At 42.2% G+C, this 21,459-nt stretch overlaps 1 protein-coding gene across 1 annotated transcript in view; it reads right to left on the bottom strand.

Moving 5' to 3' along the window:
- Window positions 1–20,689, bottom strand: part of reck (reversion-inducing-cysteine-rich protein with kazal motifs) — a 58,480-nt gene extending 37,791 nt beyond the window's left edge. Inside the window, exons 1-4 of the mRNA XM_068582112.1 lie at window positions 20,512–20,689; window positions 6,058–6,116; window positions 1,943–2,017; window positions 366–402 (exon numbers count right to left, since the gene is read on the bottom strand). Of these exons, the coding sequence (XP_068438213.1) occupies window positions 366–402; window positions 1,943–2,017; window positions 6,058–6,116; window positions 20,512–20,584 (244 nt within the window). The 5' untranslated portion in view covers window positions 20,585–20,689. The remainder of the gene's footprint in view (window positions 1–365; window positions 403–1,942; window positions 2,018–6,057; window positions 6,117–20,511) is intronic.
- Between the last annotated feature and the right edge of the window lie 770 nt (window positions 20,690–21,459).

Genomic DNA, 21,459 nt, shown 5'->3' with positions numbered 1-21,459 from the left:
AAATAAACGTGACAACTAAAACAACCATATGCCCCTATGACTACAAAAAACAAACATTATTATTTATTTTTACATTGTAACATTTAAAGCCCCACGATGAGAATTATGATCTGATTCTCTTGTCTTTAGAGCAGCGTTCATCTTTCTTCTACCACTCTACCAAAACGACACCAGTAATAATACCACTAGCCTTAAAGAGATACTGACACCAGCACTGACACTATCTACCCGTCCCCATCACAGCTAGCTAACCACCGCCGTGCTGAGAGAGCCGAGGGGAACTGCACAGTAGGTGATTTGTCGCCGTGACATCAGAGACATTTACACGCTACACACAGGGTTCCATGCCAACGCTCTTCTCTTACCTGGAAGTGAAGAGTTGATGCACGTCCAAAGTTCATTCTAGAAAACAAAGGGGAAGAAAAGGTTAACGTCAGATGACTTGAGGTTTAATAAAATACATAGCTTGACAAACTGGCCCTGAATTGAACTAATAAAGTACACAGAATTGGATGGTTTACATAAATAATATGAAGTATATGGATCATACACAATATAAACAACATTGCAGCAGTGCAATTGCAACTCTCGTAGACAGTGGACACACCCCATTGATAGAAAGAGAGAGAGAGAGAAAAAGACAGAGAGAGAGAGAGAGAGAGAGAGAGAGAGAGAGAGAGAGAGAGAGAGCTTTCATGTTCTTATGCCTCCGCAGCACAGTCATTTTGTGTGAAGTTTCCACGTCACTGCTAACACTCCCTGCGTGTGTCTCTTGGCCGGGGAACAAAGGGTCTCGTCAGCGGGCGTCAGCATCATTTATGAGGCTGCACGGGGAGTACCGGTGTCTTCACACGAGGCATAAACATGATTTGTGATGTAGTAGGGGCCAATGAGGCAACAACATGACAGGAAGAATAAGGCTGCAGTGTACATGAGCCAAAGCAGAGAGCCGTTGTGGGGACGTCAGATGTCCGATAACTTATTTTATTGTTGTTACATTAATCCAACTATGCAGTGTTTCTGTTACAGTCTTCATCATCAGTTTAAAAAAACTAAATTAAACTTGCGTATCTCACACAGACTGTTTAACAAGTGGGCAGAGTCACAGACTGTGTATAACAAGTGGACATAGTCATGTAGTCGTATAGTCATATCCCGCTTAGGTCACATGATGATAACCGAACCATCTCCATAGTAACCAAGCTTGGTGTTAGCTGTTTTTAGGGTCAAAAATGAACTTTCATGCTCATCAGTTGCATGTTTTCTATTTGGCCTTTGTCTCTTCTCTTCTTAACTAGTGGACTTTTGAAACAGCAGCCACATGTAGTGTTCAATTCCTTTGTTTACCTCTCTGCCTTTTTTAAATTTAAGATTTCAAGTAAGAGTAAATGTGTCCCTTTGTCATAAGTACTGCATATGTTTTACTGAATTTTAAAAAGAAAAAAACACAAAACCATACAGCCACACATTTAGAAGTAACATGTCCCAATACAGCTCTAGTAGCGGCTGTAATAATACAAACACATGCATCGGGATTGTACTGTCAATGTACGCCAATAGTTGACCAGGATCAGTTCAGATAAATGAGAACCAGACACATGTTCGTTTCAGCAGAAAACCAGCCTCTCTGCTTTCTAATTACCCATGGGGACGGGAAGCTCTGGGCCTCTGTGTGTGTGTGTGTGTGCATGTGTGTGCGTGCTTGCTTGCATGTGTGTGTGAGAGATTGTGAGGTTTAACCAGGTGCTCCAGTATTTTAGTAACCGCAACCAACAACCCACTTCCTGTTTAAAATAGCAGTCAAAAAGCTCTCCGTTTAGTTCTCTTTAGAGAACTTTTGAGCCTTGCGCCGCAATAAGGGGTGCAAGATGACACAACAACCCAAATAAACAACCGACTGATCAATAAGCCAGCATTGTTGTCATAGAGGAAGAGTACTCACCATTAACTCCGGACAGTAACTGGGTAACCTCTGGAGCAGATGCTTCAGACGAGACTCACTCTTTATAGTGGCGAGCTGCGACATGGGAGAAAAATACAGAAGTATTAAAAACATCTTCTAAATCTATGTTTGTGTTTCTTGTAGAAACCAAACTAAACTTTTACTAGTTCAACCAACTTGCATCTAACAGGGCACTCCGTCTTCTCAGAGCGTCAGAGCTCAACACACACTGACATCACATACAGTTCTGAAATTATTGAGCTTATTTTACTTGTTGGTAGTGTCCTTCAAAGACATTTTTGGAAGGGTTTTCCAGGAGTCTAAAGGGGTTAAGAACTTAAGGCGAGGCAGGTTCATTAAGTATCACAGCAGCGCTCACTATTGTGACAACTGTTTGTTGTAAAGCATGCACATATTTGTTAAAAATGTTATCATCAGTCATAATAATAAATAGTGTTTTAGTTGAGCTATCACTCAAGAGCCTTTCAGTAAACAGTAGTGGAAAGGTTTTCGACAAATTGAATGAGTCAAAAATATCTGCAAAGAAAGCGGCATGTACACCAGCGGCCAGTCGCTCCCTCAGATTTCACTAGTGTTTGGCTTCATTAGTCGTCTTTTCTTCGTTATTCCTGAAGAACGTGTGGCTTCTGAATTAATACACTCATCAACACTGGAGAAGGAAGTGTGAGGATTGGAATAATTCCTGGAGAGCCGAACCATCGAACCAGCCAGACCTGCCGGGCCACACGCCACTTCTTGACTTGAAGGGTATTCCACCACCCAATCTGCTCCTGGCTGAGATCCAGTCGCAGGAAACCTCAGGCAGACCCAGCAACGAGACACGTCTTCCTCATGGTTTCTGGATGAAGCTGCACTTGATGGGCGGACAAGCTGGACAGAGAGCAGGACTCTGGTGGGACGAGATGAGTGTTTACATCATTGATGTTTATTACTCAAAGTACAAATCGAGCAAGATGGAGGACGTTCTCCGAAATCAGAAGGGGGGGGGGGCTGAGAAGGCACTGGTGAGACCCCAGGCTTTCCATCGAGCCCAGCTGGAGCAAAAAGGGCGGAAACAAGGAAGGCCACAAGAGCTCTAAAGAAAGGCTGGAGAGTGTGCACATCCGCTTTCAGCGGGAGAAAACCAGCATATACGAAGAGAGCCAGGCTGGAGGAGAGCCAGGCTGGAGGATCTCCAGAGCCAGATTAAAAAAAAAACATTAGAAGAGCAAAAAGCTCTTCTAATGCCCGAAAATACGCCCGAAATACGCACATACAAAGTATTTGTTCTGGTTTACTTGTGAGAAGTCGGAGAAAAGATGGTGTACGTTTGTATTGTTCTGTTTAAAGATGCAGTGTGTAGGATCTGGCACCCTCTGGTGGGGAATTTGTAGAGAGCATCAGCTAAAACTTCTACCATGTGTCAAACTCGAGTGGCGGGCGCAGAAAACACAGAATTGCAAAAGCTTGTATGGCCCGAGCCCAGTGTTTGGGTTGAAGTTGGTCCGTTCTCGGCTACTGTAATGATTTATATGTAGATATAAATGTCTCTTTCTAAGCTAAACAAAAACTCTCTATTTGTGATCATACATTAAAGATAACACACTTATTCATATTACATTTCATTTCTGCTAATAGATCCTCCTTAAAGCTTCATACTGTTCCTTTAAAAAAAGTTAAGAGACAAAAATCTAAACAAAGAGGGCTTGTGAAACACCCCACAACTATTACTGAGTTATTGGAACTGATCAAGATCCCGTCATCCAGTAAATGATGCTCACTGTGGTTCAGGAGACCACCTTCGGCCGTGTATTATGTTTCCCCATACAGAGGAATGCGTCCGGGCCATGGGAAAGTGCTGGATTATGAAGTTGCAACACTTCTGAGATATGCTGTCCTAGACAGCAATATGGCATACAAGTGTGTGGTTTGTGTCTCTACACACATACACACACACACACACACACACACACACACACACACACACACACACACACACACACATACACACACACACACACACACACACACACACAACACAACCAAGTGTTGTGTGAACATACAGGGGCGGGAGCCTGGGAGAACACGGCCGCTGCCAGCAGTCTCTGGCTGAAGTGTGAAGTCATGAAACCGAGCGGGTGAGGATAGGAATTCTCTTCGCTGCTGTTCGACATCACTGATTTGAGAGGCAAAGAATACCAAAATGTGCCTAATGATTCGAGCTCCATTCAGCGCGTTAGCGCGATCCTCTCCGTCGCTGCTCCCTCGCCTGAAAACGCATATTATGTTCACTGGGTGCAGGCAAATAATAATTACTTCCTTTTGGTAGATGTAGACAGTAGTAGCATTATGCACGATTCAGAATTGAAGTGCACGACGGCGGTTAGCATGACCAACAACGTTAATGCATTATTGACGTTGGAATTAACCATCTTCAGGAAAAGGATAATGTGACAGGGGTCATGACGATAACGAGACCCAATAAAGCAGCAAACGTGGTTGTCCGTCATTCAAAAAGGTCTCCGTTTTTGCCCGTCCAAACAAAAACACAACCCCGGCGTTTTCAAACCAAAACGACACCAACGTTGCAAAGTTAAGTAATGTCCCCACGGAATTACTGAAGCGTCTACTTATTGTTTATGTAGGTAAAATGTTGTCTTCCACCAGCTGTAACGTGGAGTTCTGCTTTGAGATGGGAACGGCTCCTTCATGCCAGACGCTCCTCATGTGTTTTTAATCAGGTTTTGTTGTACTCGTCTTTGGTTGGAGCAAACTGTATCGGAGGAAAGCCATCAGACCAGTGGGAACTCAAGCCGCAGCTTCTGCAAGTGCCCTGGCGTCCCCGCCCAAGTGACAAAAAAACACAACGCCAAGCAGAGCGACATCGATTTGTTGACAGATAATCAAAGAGGACTTTTCCCCCTCTTTCTCTCTGATGCAACAAAAGACCAACTGTGAAAATCGAGCGGGCCGTTTGTAAAACTCCCTTTGCATGTTTGAAAGGTGAAGAAGTGCTGGCTGGCAGACTGACGGGCTCTTTTTCCATCAAGCAGTGGGGGCCGAAGAGGAAGAAAAGCAGCGTTTTTCCAATCGCGTGTCATCAAGGCCTGAGAGTCAGCGTTTTTCTTTCACTCCAATACAAATGCTGCAGCTCCTTCAAGACTTCCTAGCTGCTGGGTAAAGGGAAGGAAGGCGCTTTGCCCTGAAGTGAGCATCAACTTTGGCCCCGGAGGCAAAACAGCAGAAGACACTCTTTAAATTGTTTGAGGGGAACTTGTGATAATATGGAATCACCTTCATGACAACCCCAGGTGCTGACCTTTAAGAAGCTCCAGTTTAATTTTGTTTATTTGAAATGTTCCAAACCAGTAGAATCAATAAAAAAAGCCAGGAACCGCGTCTTCATTTTCCAAAGAGCCATCGGGTTCTATATACAACCACCCGCACCTCTTAAAGAATGGCTCCTGGGCGTAGCCAGCCATTAGAGCTAAAAATGGTCCTGGTGGTTACACCGACACCCACCCACACACTCCAGACCTGAAGCACAACCTTGGAGGGGTATTCTGAGGCCATTATACTTCTAGTCAGTCCATTATCTGTTCTTCTCCATCCCTTTCATCTTCATCACTCCCCCCTTCCACCTCCATCACACTTTTCCCTCTCTTTTGAGACATCCATCTCTATCTTTTCATTGAACCTCTGATACTATCAATTTTCTCTCTCTCTCTCTTTCTTTCTTTCTTTGGCTGGCAAAGCGGCGATGTTGGTCAATAGGATGACAGCTAGTTCTGTCCAGCCTTCCTCTTCACTTCAAAAGCGGTTTGAACTCTCTGCCTGTTTGTTGCTTGTGGAGGAAAAGCTTCTTTTACGTTCATGAAGAAGGATGTGGAGAGAGAAAGTGAGAGAAAGAGAGAGAGCGTCACCTGCTCCCAATTGAAACAGGGTGAGACTTTTTTCTTCACTTCAAAGAGCCAGAAGACAAAAAAAATAGTTTACCCCCACTCCCCTTCAAAAACCTCTATTCATAGGCTGACTATCATGGGTCGAGGAGTGGGCTTCTGTATGTGTGTGTGTGTGTGTGTGTGTGTGTGGGAGGGGGGGCAGGGGGTCTGTACCTGGTCACAAGCTTCTTTGCAAGGCGAGAACTCGGCAGCATGTTGGCAACAGGAGGGATCTGCAGACAGACAGGTTAGTTAGTCGTGATACAGCTGTAAGGACATTATAGTTTACAGCGTTACTGTAGGAGGAGATGTATGCAGAGGAAAGGGCCGGCAAGGGTTCATCCTCCAGAGAGATGAACACCTCGAGGGAAGAGCAAGCAGCGAGCGCTGCAAGCTAGCACCAAGCACTGCGAGCAGCCAAACTTCCTGCTGTCCTCCCCGCCCTGTGGCGCCTATCATTCCACCACCCTACTTAGCTCTCTGCTGGCACCCACTGACGATGCCACCACGCTCACCCAAGGAACAACGAGCGCTCTCCCATCACCTCCACAGCGCCAGCTCGTGCCACTAGCTCATTCCGCTAGCTCGTATTAGTTTGTGCCGCTAGGTGCAAGCGCTCGCAGGGGTTCCCTCGCCGTCAGACCTGTTTTCCATCGCTTCCTCGGTGAGCTTAATGACATTGTCGGTGGGTGCCGGTGGAGAGCCGAGCGGATGGCGGTATGAGAGGCAGGCAGAGGAGACGACAGCAGGGAGTTTGGTTGCTGCTTACTGCTGAGGGGACCCTGTTTTACAATAGGAACACTTGTGATACGGGATTTGGGAATATTTCACGTAAATTTTGTATGTCCATGCAACTGCTGCTAAATTCTGGTCGTGGTTAGTCAGGGTTGGAATGTTTGGGATTCCGTTCAATTGAAACTCTTGATATTATTACACCATTTTTTTAATCAATATTTTGTTACTGATTTCTTGACTTATTAGTCGTGTATTGAGTTAGAAATGTACAAGTCATCAATTATAGTGAAGTCTAAAAGTCTGTGATGATTTCAAACAAAAGTCTGAAGTGTATCCAGTTGAGAGAATATTGAGTGGGGGGGCCTTAAATCTTCCTTGTCCTTATTTGGAACTCTCTCTTCCAGTCGGTGCTGCACATTGGGCCCGCTTAGCAGTCCGTTTATGTGTGTGTGTGAGAGAGCAACCCCTCTGATTATGTGTCTTCAGCTGCCTGACACAGGAGGATCTGGATTCCATCACTGGGGTTGCACTCAGCTTTGATGTTCGAAAGAAGAGCAGACTTCCACTGCACATGCGTGTATGTGTGTGTGTATGCGTTTTCAAAAATTCATGACAACCCACTAAATAGTTTGTGTCAACCTGCTGGTGGCTCTAAAGTTCAGTTCTTGGGGGTTTCTTTGACCCGATTAGGCTGATTCTGTTCGTCTCTCTGGAACAGCGAACAAATGAACTCCCCAGGGCGATATAAAGTCTTGCAACTGCAACTAGCCGCGCAGTAGGATTGACGGACTCGTTTTGGTTTGTAGTTCCCGTGCCTTTTCCATACGCCAGAACAGAAGGTGGCGCAACGACCGTTTAGAGTCGACCTGCACACCGACGTCCGGCGGATATCTCCCTCCAGGAATTTACTGCCATCTGCGTGTCCTTATACCTCGTCAAAGACGGGTTATACAAATGCTCATATTTGCGGACCTCTTCAGCCAAACGTTCTTTAATGGGATCCATTGTAGGTGTTTCTGCTATGGCTTTTTAAAAAAAGGGAGATTATGCTATAAAACCGGAAATGTGAGACTCAGAAAGGATGTGATTAGCAGACCAATCACAGTGTGGCGGGCTGCGAACGGCTTGTGGTCGACGCACGCAAGATGGCTGATGGGACTACGCAAGGGGCCCTTGCGTGTCTTGCGTCAATGCGTAAGACCCAAGTCTAAATGACCCTTCCCTCTCTAACCTCTTTCCCCCTCTCTCACTCCATCTCTCACACACACATGCATTGAGACAGCTTTCCCAAATAATAGCAGGTGACATAATAATTTGAGGGAGGCAGAGGAGAGTGAGGGATGATAGAGGCCATTCACTCATGTACAGTATGAGGCCCCCGGGCCGGCTGCTAATGAGCACTGGCCCAATTACGGCTCAGCATACACACAACAGAAACAAGATCCCCCCTCCCACCAATTCCCCCGTCCCCCGTCCCCCTGCACCCATCTTCTGCTACATTGTTACACTGTGGTCTGTGGAATGAGGAGCCCAGTGCAGTCAGCCCCTTAGCTACATTGCAGAACCTCATTCAGACATCCAGATGACAAGTTAGCTTTCTTGTGTGGCTGGTCCTCACCACGGAGGACATGGAAAAATCGAACTGCACAGTACATCTCAGGAGCAGCCTTCCAAAACATTTACTCCACCAGAGTAACCAGGAGAGCACACCGCATCCTCAGATACACAACATACCCCAAACACAGACTCTTCTCACTCCTGCCATCAGGCAAACGCTACAGGCCATCAGGCTGGTGAACAGCACCAGCTCACTTCCCCCCCACAACCCCACCCCCACCCACCCCCCAAAAAAAACACACACTCGCACACACACACACACACGTCACCAGCTCACCCCTCCCCCCCCATCCCCAAAACACAAAAACACACATGCACACACACATCACTGAACTGTAAACGGCTGCTGTGACTTCATGTCATGACCATACTTGGACATTGGAGCATTGTTGTAGCAATGCATAGTGTATGAAGATACAATAAGCAATACTATTTTTATTATTATCATATTTATCATATAGTAGCAATACTATTATCATATTGTTGTGCAATACTGTTATATCTTTTATATTTTGTGCCTTATTTTTTTTTATTGTTTTAGCTTAAGTTTACTGTAATTCTGTGTTAGAAGGATCAATGAAAATAAACTTTTCATTTTATAGAATAACTGTCTGTTATGTGTGCATATGACAGTAAAAACATTTTGAATTTTGAATGTGACTATAATGTGAATTAAAAAAATTATATAAATAAGTAGTGATGTTTCATGTATCCAACAACACAGACAGAGAGACCGGTCAAACAAGCTCTGTGACATTCACTCGGCTGGCTCACTGTCAGGATTGTAAACAAATGGATCAGCCTACCAACACATTAAACATTCAAAATGTGAATGTCATTATTGTCATCTAAAAAAAAACAACAGATTGCTATCATATTGTGTAAAAGGGAATCAAACATGAGTACATCTGTGTCTCTTCCCCCTTGAGAGTGTGTCATACTTCATATTAGGAACCAAAGGGCTGGGAAGTATGGCTTTAAATGTATATCAGGGAATTTAATGAAGCATTTTTTAACCATAGGAGGTGTTTATCATGATGTATTGGTTTTTCCTAAAGATGCCAACTGCACGGCAAAATCCATCCATCCCAAAGTCAATGTAAACACACATCTTTTTACTTTGTCATTGTGATCTATGGTGGTTATTATTATTGGCGGCAAACACACACATTTAATTATTAGGACTTATATGATTGTATCTTATTATTCACCACAGTTTGGATCAAGATTTAGACCTGAAACAACTCTACTAAATTCTCATACCACAAAGTTATGAGATCGATGAAGCCATAAATGTCTGAAAGGAGTTTTTGAAACCCAAATGATTTAAGTCCCTTTGACAAAAACACACAACCACACACACACACACACACACACGCACACACACACACACACACTCCTCATGTGTCAGCATGAGGTCTCTCCAGGGGAAAGACGGGGGGTTACTCAAAACACTATAGGGGTAAATTGAGTCTTTTGTTTCTGTGTTCACAGTCCCACCTGCAAATCACATTAGCAGTGTTTTTCTTTCTGTGTCATTCACACTGTTATCTGCATCTGTGCTTTGTGTGTGAATACATGTAAAGAATCCCCCCATCACATCCAAACAAACTACACAACGTCGAAGTGACCGAAGATAGGAAACAAGCAGCAAGAAGAGGCATCTTCTGACTTGCAATAACAATCAAAGCAGGGCGGAAGAGTTTCACATAATCTCAGCGGTGATGTGGATGTGGTGGGGAAATAATCGGTGATCTATCGCCGGCCAGCTAATTTGTTTGCCAAAACTAGATGTGCAGGTGAGAGGAGTATCTGCTCTGTGGGGAAAACACTGTGGTTTATGTGGAGTGGATCAGTCACAGAAGCTAGTAGTGCAATAGACTGCTGCGCAACTTCTATACAAGCAATAATTTCCGTTTCATATTGGACGGGTGTAAGGTTGTTTTTCTGGGTTCTCTGAAACTGGTTCACCATTACATTTTCAGACGTCATATTTCTGTCATGTTTCTGTCACTCTGAAGTGACAGAAACCTGTCAATCACAGTAAGTTCCGCTTGAAAGTCTATCTGATTTTAAATGGACCATAATTTACTAAATAAACATCCTGTTGTATTGAAGAAGACTTGAAACTAGAGATTGAGACCATACATTCATGTTCACAATGTTTACTGAGGGAGTAACCCAAGTAGAGTCATTTTCTCATAGACTCAACCAGAGGAGTCAGCAGAGAAAATGCAGGTTTAAAGACATTTCTGCATTGGCTTCACTCGGCAGGAGCGGAGGTTGCCGCCTGCCACAGACACATCTTCCGAACTGCCTCAAGGGAACGTTGATGCACAGGATAAACCCATTTCCCAACATGTTATGTTATTATTAGTTTTTTGATGGACACATTAAATCCAAAAGAAGCTGCATACAATTGTCACACCATGAACAATTTAAAAAAGGATGGCTATTTGACAATAAGCTGTGATTTACAGCACACATTCATAGTCAACTGCAGTCTAATTGATTTAGGCAACTCAAGACTTAACAACTCATCCTTGACATCCCAAAAATGTACGGAGTTTGTCTGTTGTCTGATTCCCCCTGTAATAGAACAGAACATTGAACCAACTTTGAAAGTGTTGCTTTTCTGTTGTTATTAGTCTGACTTATCGCAGCAGACGGACTATTAAAGAGAGCTGTTTTCCTCTACCCATTGGAGGAGCCGCTGCTCCCGCTTAAAACAGGTAAAAAGAAAAAAGGACAGTTTCAGCGATGATGAAGAACCTGGAAAGAGCAGTTAAGCGCACCACTGTGAGCTGGCTGCTGTGATGATAAGGAGAGGAATTTCACTGCACCTCCCTTCTATTTAACTGTACCATTACTCTGGGTTTCCTGCTCGCCCATTTCCTGTGCATGCACACGCACATGTGCAAGTGGAAGGAAGAAATGGACCCAATCGTGGGGCGTGGCACTCTATTTTTTGGGGGCATTTACAGATTTCGGTACGCACTAAATTCAGATGTTCCTAGAAGAATGTGGCTTTTTGATCGACTCATTCGTTCAGTGTCCATCGATCCATCCATTTTCAGCCGCTTATCCGGGGTGGGGTCGCGTTGGCAACAGGGCCGGCAGGCCGACCCAGGTCTTCCTCTCACTTGCAACATTTTCCCGAGGTGTTCCCAGACCAGCCGGGAGATGTAATCCCTCCAGCGTGTCTTGGAACTTAACTGGGCCTCCTAGCAGTTCAGTTGGACGTGCCTGGAAAACCTCTAATGGGAGGTGTCCGGAAGGCATCTGAATTAGGTGCCCAAACCACCTCAGCTGACACCTTTTGATACGAAGTAGTGGCTTAACTCCAAACTGCCTCCTGATGTCCGAGCTCCTTACCCTATCTCTAAGGCTGAGCCCGGCCACCCTACGGAGGAAGCGCATTTCAACCCAGAGTTTGTGACCAAAGGTGAGAGTTGGAACGTAGACCGACCAGTAAATGGAGAGCTTCACCTTCTGACTCCCTCTTCACCAAGACGATCTCTCGCTACACCTTACCCTCACTTGTGAACAAGACCAGGAGATACTTGAACTCCTTTGCTTGGGGTAGGCATTTTGTCCCCACCTGGAGGGAGCAGTCCACCGGTTTCCAGCAGAGAACCATCGCCTCAGATTTGGAGGCACTAACTCTCATCCCTGCTGTCTGTTTAAAACCCTTCAACATAAACAGTCTCACACTTGCACAGGCATACTACTCAGCTGTGAGAATTGGAGGTATTCAAATAGTAAGGTTTTGGCTAAATGTGTTTGGGAACACATTGCAGAGTAATTGATATGAAGCCTGGACCCTTCTGGCCACCATTATTAAAATCATTTTGAACCTCACATATAATTATGAATTATAGTTATTCATGGGTAGTGATAAATAGCGAGAACAATAACTGAATGAGTATTCTTGTGTTTATTTTCATGTCTATGGTTAGTCTGTTGGAGTTTCTTGGAGAGCCAAACCAAGAGAGGAGATGGTAGACGTAACCGTAATGGATTTGGTACCCCTAGAATCGTGTGTGGCTGTGTGCCTGGTCATGAAGCGAGACACACGTCTTAACTCAGTGGGATTTATACATTTAATAAAATGTCGGCGTATGTGTTCTGAGAGACTTGAGAATGACGGACTTCAAAAACAGCAATGAAGATTGGCTGCTAAGGTCCCCTCAAACCTTCCTGCTACTTTAACTTCAGTACACAGCCACACATGTTCAGTTCAGAGAAGCCTCTTGTATGCTACCGCCTTCCTTCCTGCATTCCTCAGAGCTGCTGCAGACTGTGGGGGGAGAGTTTAATGGATGGAGGTCAAAGGTCACTTCCTGTGCATTGATTCATTGAGATTTGCAATAGAATGCTGAGTATTAAAGAATCAACAGAGCATGTTTTGAAAGAAAACTGATTTTGCCCCTCTTTCATCACTATTTGACTTGTAAAAAGATAAGCAGATAAACTACATCATTGAACCCGGGTATGGTTTTAATATTTCTGGGGCTTTTCACACAAGAGGAATGACATTCAGGGGGGATTTGATAATGATCCCTCTGCCACAGAACTCAGGTGGAAAACAATAATAGTAAACTGAGTCAACATTTACCTTTGGTGACATGTGAGACAATAAAAAAAAAGGTCCCTTCAGCACTCTGACAGTGCTCACTGGGAGACAATGATGGGTGCAAAATTTACCTGATACAGAACCTGGCGTCCCCTATTGGTTTGTGATCTACAATTTTGAATCCTCAAGTTCAGCATTTTCCCCATCACTATCTTGTTTTTTGTATGCAACAAGTGAAGATAACTGTCTGTATTTGGACGGCGGAGGAGAAACAATGTGCTAACAACGTGCTATAGCTCAGCGGTGCCCAACCACCAGTCTGTGGGTCCTTTGGTACCGGGCCGCACAGAAAGAATGAATTAATGAAAAAAAAGTTTAAAATAAAAAAGTTCCGAAGATGTTTTTACAGACATAGATCTGAGGTATATTTTGCGTATCGTTTTATAATTGCCAAGAAAATGATAACTGAATTGGAAGAATGCAAATCCACCAACAATAACTCAGTGGAGACAGAGATTAAAACAGGTCCACACAATGGAAAAAAAATGACTGCAAACTTACAAATGACAACAGATACCATCACAAGAAGATGAATCTGGGTTACACTATACCTATACATGTATACAACGGAGAGGAGGTTGGAGTAACAAAACCAAGCTCTACCACCAGAATACCACTGCTAGGCCAATTTGTAAATCCTGCCCTGATATTAATGTTAGTTCTCTTTCATTTAAGTATTTTTTATTTTATTTCTCTTTTCCTTTTTTTCTCCTCTTTGGTTATTTACTTTATTTTGTGTATTTACATTTAACTGTAGTGTCCTCCCTCCATGTTGAGCCCTCCTTGTGGAGTGTGTACGTGGAAATGTGTACATGTAGGAGGAAGCATACGGGTATGCTGTGCGGGTATGTGTGTAGATGGTTGTATATGTGTATGGGCATCTGTTAGTGTGGAGGTTCATGTATGTAAGGGTGAGAATATATACTCGCAATTAGATTACCGACGCTAAATGCTACTGTTTTGACTATTTGCTATTTGCTTTATCATGTCTGTTTATTTGGATGTCAAGGACGACTCGGATGTGTTGAAAACACAAAATAAAGTTTTCTTTTTAAAAAGATACTTTATTTGGAAAACTGACAGGATACATCTGTCTGTGTCTGAGCCTCTTGACACATGTCAAGAGGTTATGTCATAAGTTACCCCCACAACAAAATGTAAAAGTCAGTTTAACTGTGTTAGTGTTCTGGTCTTAAATCAAGGCAGAATATCCTGAGATTGCTAAAACAACGCTCTGAAAACCTGCCTCCATTTCAAACATCGTGCCTTTGTCAAGCAGGGTTTAAGTTAAGTAGTAGACTGGACATAAAGGTCTAAGTTACGGAATACACTTGATATAAAGAACACATGTTGGGTGTCTCCCATCACCCCGACCCAGCTCGTAGAAGAAAAACAAGCTCAGGACTCCCAGTAATTCGGCGTAAAAAATAACTGTATTTTAAGCACTTTAATATTGAAAATATTGTCTGACATGAAACCAGTCAGTTGCGCAAAAAAGGTTGGGGGCCACTGCTATAGCTGCTGTATACGGCTCAGGTAGCAACCTGTCAAATTCCTTGTAGCCAATCACCTTGTTTACAATGTTTACTGACGGAATAAATCCAAAGAGGAGAGTCATTTTCTCATTGACTTCTATACAAACAGAGGAGTCGCCCACTGATGGTCAGTAGAGAGAATGCAGGTACTCCGAGGCACTTCAGCATTGACTTCACTTTTCAGAACCAGAGGTTGCTACTTGTACGGAACTATTATGGTCTGCCATCATACTGCCTGTGAGCGAGCTGTGAACAGACTTGGTTTCAATACTCCCTGTGATGGACTTACATCCTTTTTACTCTTTTACTCTTAAAAGAAGATCTGAATGCCTATCTGTATGTCTGAAATAATGTTTATGTTCGCCATGGAAACTTCCAACAGTGTCATGTAATTTAAAGTCCTTGTCATAGCTGTCAATTCAACATAATTTGATTTTTGCTGCATAAATGTGCATGGATAAATGTGCATGGATTAACAAGACATGTGAGTTTTTATTATAAGTAAAATTCATCCCACTTTCTTGTGTTTATATGGTTATGTAAAGAGTCTGAGTGGCGAGTCACATGTTGACCAGATGTAAACTCGGTAGCATACAAACACAACAACCACACTTCCAGGAAACCTCCGGAACACCTGAATCCTATAAGAGAGACAGCAGATGCCAAACACAAACACACACACACACACACACACACACACACACACCTCCAGATGGTAGAGTCTGTCCTGCCCCCTTATATCATATTCAATTAATAGAATCAAAGGGGGAGGCAGACCTGACGTGCTGTATCCTATGAATGTACTAGGAAATGACAAAATGAGGGGCATATGGCCACAGACTGAGGCAGAGTGGGGAAACTGTTTTTAGCTACAGTCAGGTGTTCAAATCAACCTCTGGTTTTGAAGAGTGAAGCTGATTCGAAAGTGTCTTAAAACATGCATTCAGTCTACTGACCAGCAGCATTCGACTCCTCTGGTAGCAAAAAGAAGTGAGATTGTATGAAACGTTTTATCCATCGAGGCAAAATCAGTTGTTTAACTTGAGTATTTTCACAGCATTGTACTTTGACAGCAAGACGACAAACTCTTGACATGCAAAATGAGCTTTGAAATGAACAAACTTGTTGCCTCTTACCACTAAATACCGTACATAATCATGTGGGATATGAGGTCCCACTGTAGTCCACTGGAAACAGAGGGACTTTACCTCTCAATTGTATGATGAAAATCGATTATCAAAAAAGTTGGCAACAAATTGCATTATCCATTCGTTGTGTCACGCGATTATTAGGCCACTCAATAAGTCACGGAGATGTTGAAAAAAAAAAGTTCAGTTTAGCACAGTGCGGAGCGCAGAGCAGAGCGCAGCAGACAGAAGGTCCAAAAGGTTCTGGTGCAGCCCGTTGTATCCTCTCGTATGTCACATTGCTTGCTACAATAACTAACAGCTACGCTAACCGTTGTCGTTAGCTCGCTAGCTAGTCATTCATTCCCTGTTTGAGCCGCGCTGTTGAGTTAGGTAACGTCTTAATGAAGCCATGTTTCTTCGTTTTAAAGTACAGCTAAAAGTTACAGCACCTATTTTAAAAGCTCATCTGGTAATCTTCTAGATTTTTTTTTTAAATATTTATGTTGAAATTCCAAATCACATCCTGACAGCAATGAATGAATCATATTCTTAAATAAAAATACTTTTACAGGACTGTAATAAGCCACTTAATCATTTTATTCGGCCTGCTTGTAATTATTGTACATGCTACCTGTCACCCTGATATTCAACCTATGGGGTTCTAATTAGGCATGATGAGATAAGCACCACAACAACAAAAATATAGAAAATATGTTTTTTGTTCAAAAAAAAAATCTTGTTATGTTTAATATCCCTGGTATCCTCTGTGGTCCCAACACAGTCAAGCCAACTGGAGCCCATTCAAAATTAAATGGAAAATAAAGTTTGACTGGTTGCAATTACAGCTAAATTAAATTTCTTCCTGGAGTGCTTCCGAGAAAGCATTGGTTTATAGGGTTATTCATTTTGGGGTGCGAATGATAAGATAGATATCCTAAATATCCCAAATACAGTATGCATAGCATGATAAAAGACACAAGAAGACTTTCAGGAAATGAGCCAAAAATGTAATTATCCTGCGAAAGCACTCTACTAATTTCAAATACAATAATTAGTTTGAACATTAAACATTTTGACAGGAGACGAACCGGTTGTTTTCCTGGCCGATTCCTGAGATGTGATATTGAGTTTGAGTTTGACGTGCTGATTCTAATCTTCTTTGTATAATTAACAGCAAGGCTCCAGACTAACTTTTTTTAACCACTGACCCGTACTACTGACCTGAAAAAATATTTCAACTCCTCAAAAGTGTGTTAAACTGTTTACATTCTAACTGTTCTCCTTTTACTTTGTTATTGTCATCAGTTATTGACATTTAAGCAAATTTAAATGATTAAGTGAGAAAAGATTGTGTTTGTATTCAAACACTTGCTATGATTAAATGAAATGATGTATCATAAACTGCAGATTATAATTCACTCTACACATCACGATAGCTATAATTTACCTTCGCCCCAATGTTCGTTTTGAATAGAGCTCAAAGGCATCAAAAGCGAGTCAACGTAACCTCTATTAACGTTAGCCGTTAGCTCCGGGCTGCGTGGCAATAAACTATAATAGTAGTAGTCTGCTAGTTGCTCTAGTACTGAACTTGTTAATTTTAGAAACTAAGCTAAGCTAACTACTTTACTTTCCCCCTTTAATATTTTTTTTGAACAAACTGCCGGCGGGAAGTTAATTTAGTATGAATAAATGTCAAGAACATTCTATAGTAGAGACAACATTGTAAGCTTGACCCCAGCTCCTCGGATAGATGTTTAAAATGTGACCAATTTTAATACGCCTTTTGGTGCTGGGATACAGTTAAAAAGGGAACGTTGAAAGCTGGATTTCAAATAGTATTTTAAAGTTGAAGGATTTGACGCTTTCATAATGTTGGGAAAATAAGGCAACCAAAGTGGATGGAAATGTCTTTTTCCGTCATTAGTTTATATGAAGCTCAAAAGGAAGCAGGCAAACATTAATAAAATATGACTTAAAAGGACAATGTCATAAGACGGCAACAAGGGAAAATATATTTTATTTGACAGAATATGGAGCTCAATTTATGAAGCTTTGTAGAGCTGCAAAATCACCTAGAATCCATTTTAAAGAAGCATTTCAATTAGGTATGAGACAATGTTACAAAATGATTATAGCCCAAATAATTGCAATTCATGATATAATGCTGATAATTATCAGAATATGCTGAAAACTCCTAAAATAGCACCAAATGCTGTAATAATTTTATTTGACATTTTCTTAAGAAACAAATATTCTTATTTTATCACGGACAGGACAGACATTTGTTTTTGTGCATACCCTTTTTTTTTAAATAAAAAACAACCAATCTTGTATAAGGTAATTATGAATAGATAGAGATGATAAATAATTCCTGTGTTTTTGAATCACACTTTTTTTCACTTCTCCACATGATAGAGAGCTTGACCGATTTTTTTGAGCCAAAATTCTCCACAATCTTAAAACGTATTGTGAGTGTCATGCAAAGAAAATAACATTTTCTTTTACAATCAACACTTAAAATGATGAAGGCACTTGGGTTAGTAGGTTAGGAAATTCATCATATGTCAGATGTTTATTGGGCTTGTTTATTTGTATCTATATTTAGCCTTGACAAAACACTAGCAACGACTTGCCAGTGGGGAAAAAACATCATATGTAATAGTCAATTCAAATAGTGTATATAAAGGGATTGCCAAGAAATTCAACTTTATGCTGCACTTTAATCTTGTGTTCACATAACTATAATTAGGTTTGTGGGATTCAGGCCCGAGCCTGCTCTAGTGGACATGGAAAGAAAAGGGGCCGCCGTTCACTTCCCTCCTTCCCCTCCTCTTCCCCTTCTGCTTTGAGGAGGCAAAATTGGTTCCAGATGCATTCTCTCACGGCTAGCCTCCATAACTGAATCACAACATGAAAGAAACAAAGTTTTTACAAAACCTCAGTCGAGAAGTATGGAATGTATGGCATTTCTACACAAAAATAAGTGTGCCGAGGATGTCAGAATATAGACATTATCTTCCTAAGGGCCGACCACTTTCCCACATGGTGTAATGTATTATACCTTGTCTGAGACTGTTGTCTGAGACCTTTATTACTGTCACAAGCCTTTGGGAGACAATGTGGACCCCAAATGAGGATCTAAAGAGCTGTGTTGCTTTCATGTTCCTGGCAGATGTGTCAGAACAAGAAGAAGAAGAAAAAATATGATACAAAGTGATATTTATCTGGAGTGACTCCACATCCTGCACCCATGTGGACTGAAACATCAAAGACCTACCCACCAGCATGTTAGACCAATTTATGACCCGAACCCCTGGAGCCGCTTTGGTTAAAACACTAAGCTAAGATCCTCATTAGCCAAAATAATATGAAAGAGCGGCAACAGCTGAATGTCTCCAGAGAAGACGTCTCGCCAAATGGCAAAAAAAAGAGAAGAGAAGAAAGAAATATAGCAACAGAGTGCAAAGGGACAGCTCCATGTTGACTCAGCCAATTAACAAGTGAAAGCAGTTTACGGCCAGTTGTCCAACAGCACTGACACACCTCTGTGTTTGCCCGGCTAGCTAAACGAGCTGCGGTGAATTAATTTGCACCTTGAGCTAATAAGATTCATGTTTCGCTGACTTGCTCTGGGTTCTCTTTGACCAGCCAGACTCGATAGTCCCCAAGTCTCACGTCTTTCCCCCGAAGAAAGCTAGTGAAACATGATTTAGGACAAAAATCCTTAGCTCCACGCTGGTGGTGGATATGCTCTTCATAGCTGGTATTCATTAAACATTACTTTCCGTTCAAAGTTTGCCAGTGCTTATGAAACAGAGGGAAGGGGAAGGAGGGGGAAGGGGTATGGGAATAAGGCGCCAACAAGTTACAACATTATGTTTTTTATAGAAGTAAATGCGTGTTGAAGGCATGGCAGGGATGCCGAATGGAATAATGGGTCCTACTGGTTCTTTATATGTATTAACAATGAACTCCTGAAGCTGTGTGCATTAGCTAATAACCCAAAATAAGTACATTGTTCATGGCGTTTGCCATCGCGGTAACGGTTCCGTTTCACTTATTTCCCCCTCCCGATCCGCAATGTCAGCTCTGTTTCTTTCCTTTAACCAGCTGTTTGTCACACAAGTAACAAATCAAATGCACTTTTGAAACTGTTACAACTTACTAGCATTCAAATATTAAAAGAAAAAAGCATTTAATGACTACCCCATAGTTGTCCTAAAACTTCAAGGACTCGTCCCAATTTTTTTTCCTGCTCTCAGAAACACAGGGTGCTAGCCCAAAGCGTCGCGTTCACCGAGACGGTCAGAGCGTCATGCTAACGTTTATTCTTATAACGGATTAATTTAATATATAGTCGCTTTGCTTTTCGGCGTAGATACATACGTAAACATCACCACTACAAGCCGTTTGATAATGTCAAAGGCGCATTTTTTTAATTCGGCGTGCAATACATGGACTAAACGTTGTTAAATAACAACTTTTACAATCGTTTTCCCAGTTATTCCCATAGTCATATCACACCGAGACACTCCGTGGTGGGCGGTAGCTAGCGCCGTGTAATCTCAGATAAAATGGAGAAGTCTTATTGAAAAAAGTGCAGGTTGCTGGACATTTTGTTGCCCGAATTTAGCAGAATACTTTTCTGATTTCAAAAACGTCGCGTCCATCAGTCTGCGAGGTGTTCCCCGTCACTAATAAGGGAATACAATTTTGTCAGATTTGTGAATGGAGTTTGGCGTGAAGTTCTCACTACTACATTAGGAGCGAGATCTCGGGCTAACGGATGGCAGCTGTCAGTGAATCAACAAGTTCGTCCGGACCTGCAGTGCACAAACGACAGTAGTCTTGGGACTTGCGTTTTACACCGTCCGGTCATTTTTCAGCAAGTTACCCAAATGCATTAACGACGCAGACGGTAAAATGGACACATGACAGGCACAGCTGAAATACAAGAGACGGGCGGACTCACCCTGAGCTCGGAGCGGCTGGCAGTAAAAGTTGACGGCGAGGAAGAAACTGATTATCTGGAAACACACACGCATCTTATTGAAATCCTAAAGGGCATCGTGGACAAGAAGACATAGAAAACAGTGGTGCTGTGACACGCTCCATGAATCCCTGTTCCCCGTTAACTCTCTCTCTCTCTCTCTCTCTCTCTCTCTCTCTTTCTCTCTTTCTCTCTCCCTCTCTCTCTCTCTCTGTCTTCTTCTCCCTCTCTCTCTCCACAGCTTGCTTCCAGTTCAGTGTGTGGACCGCAGAGGACATGCGCAGAACTGGGGACGACACCGGGTAACGCTGACCACCACCCTTCAGGCTTGTACTCAGTAGATTAAAACAGATGTAGGGACAACATATTGAGGGTTCAAACACCATAAATTGCCTCATTTTATAATATTTCCTGTACAGGATGGTAGAGTAAAACAAGTTTTACCACATACAAATACATATAACAGACTTTAAATAAACAAAGATTTGAAAATAACTTAAAATATCCTTTTTAATTCAGATAAAAAAGACAACAGATGTAAACCAAACCAGCAAACTGCCCCTTAGAAGAATGGAGAACCTAAAACTTATTATTCAGTACATTCAGTGCTCGAATGCAAGATCGTAAAAAAATGAATTGTTTTTTAAAATATGTCATGCTTATAAAAACAAATGTATTGAGCCCTGAGCACCCCACGCCCAGCAGCGCCCATTATCAGACAAGGAAATGATTTAAAAATAATAAAAAAAAGTCAAGTGATGTTTTCGACAGGATCCACAACTTCATTTAAATTAATGAAATACAGTAAAGCCTTATGGGAAGAGTTCCATCTGAACAGAAAAAAATTAGACTAACCGTTAAGATTATGTAATTACATAAACCCTGTATCCTCAAAAACCTCGCCGTCATATTTTCGCGCAACCGTAACTT

The sequence above is a fragment of the Clinocottus analis genome, unplaced genomic scaffold (genome assembly GCF_023055335.1).
Source record: "Clinocottus analis isolate CAN_PGR_092001 unplaced genomic scaffold, fCliAna1.0.p SCAF_18, whole genome shotgun sequence".
NCBI classification, from domain to species: Eukaryota; Metazoa; Chordata; class Actinopteri; order Perciformes; family Cottidae; genus Clinocottus; species Clinocottus analis.
The sequence above is the reverse complement of the archived record's forward strand: the minus strand, read 5'-3'. Positions and strand labels throughout refer to the sequence as shown.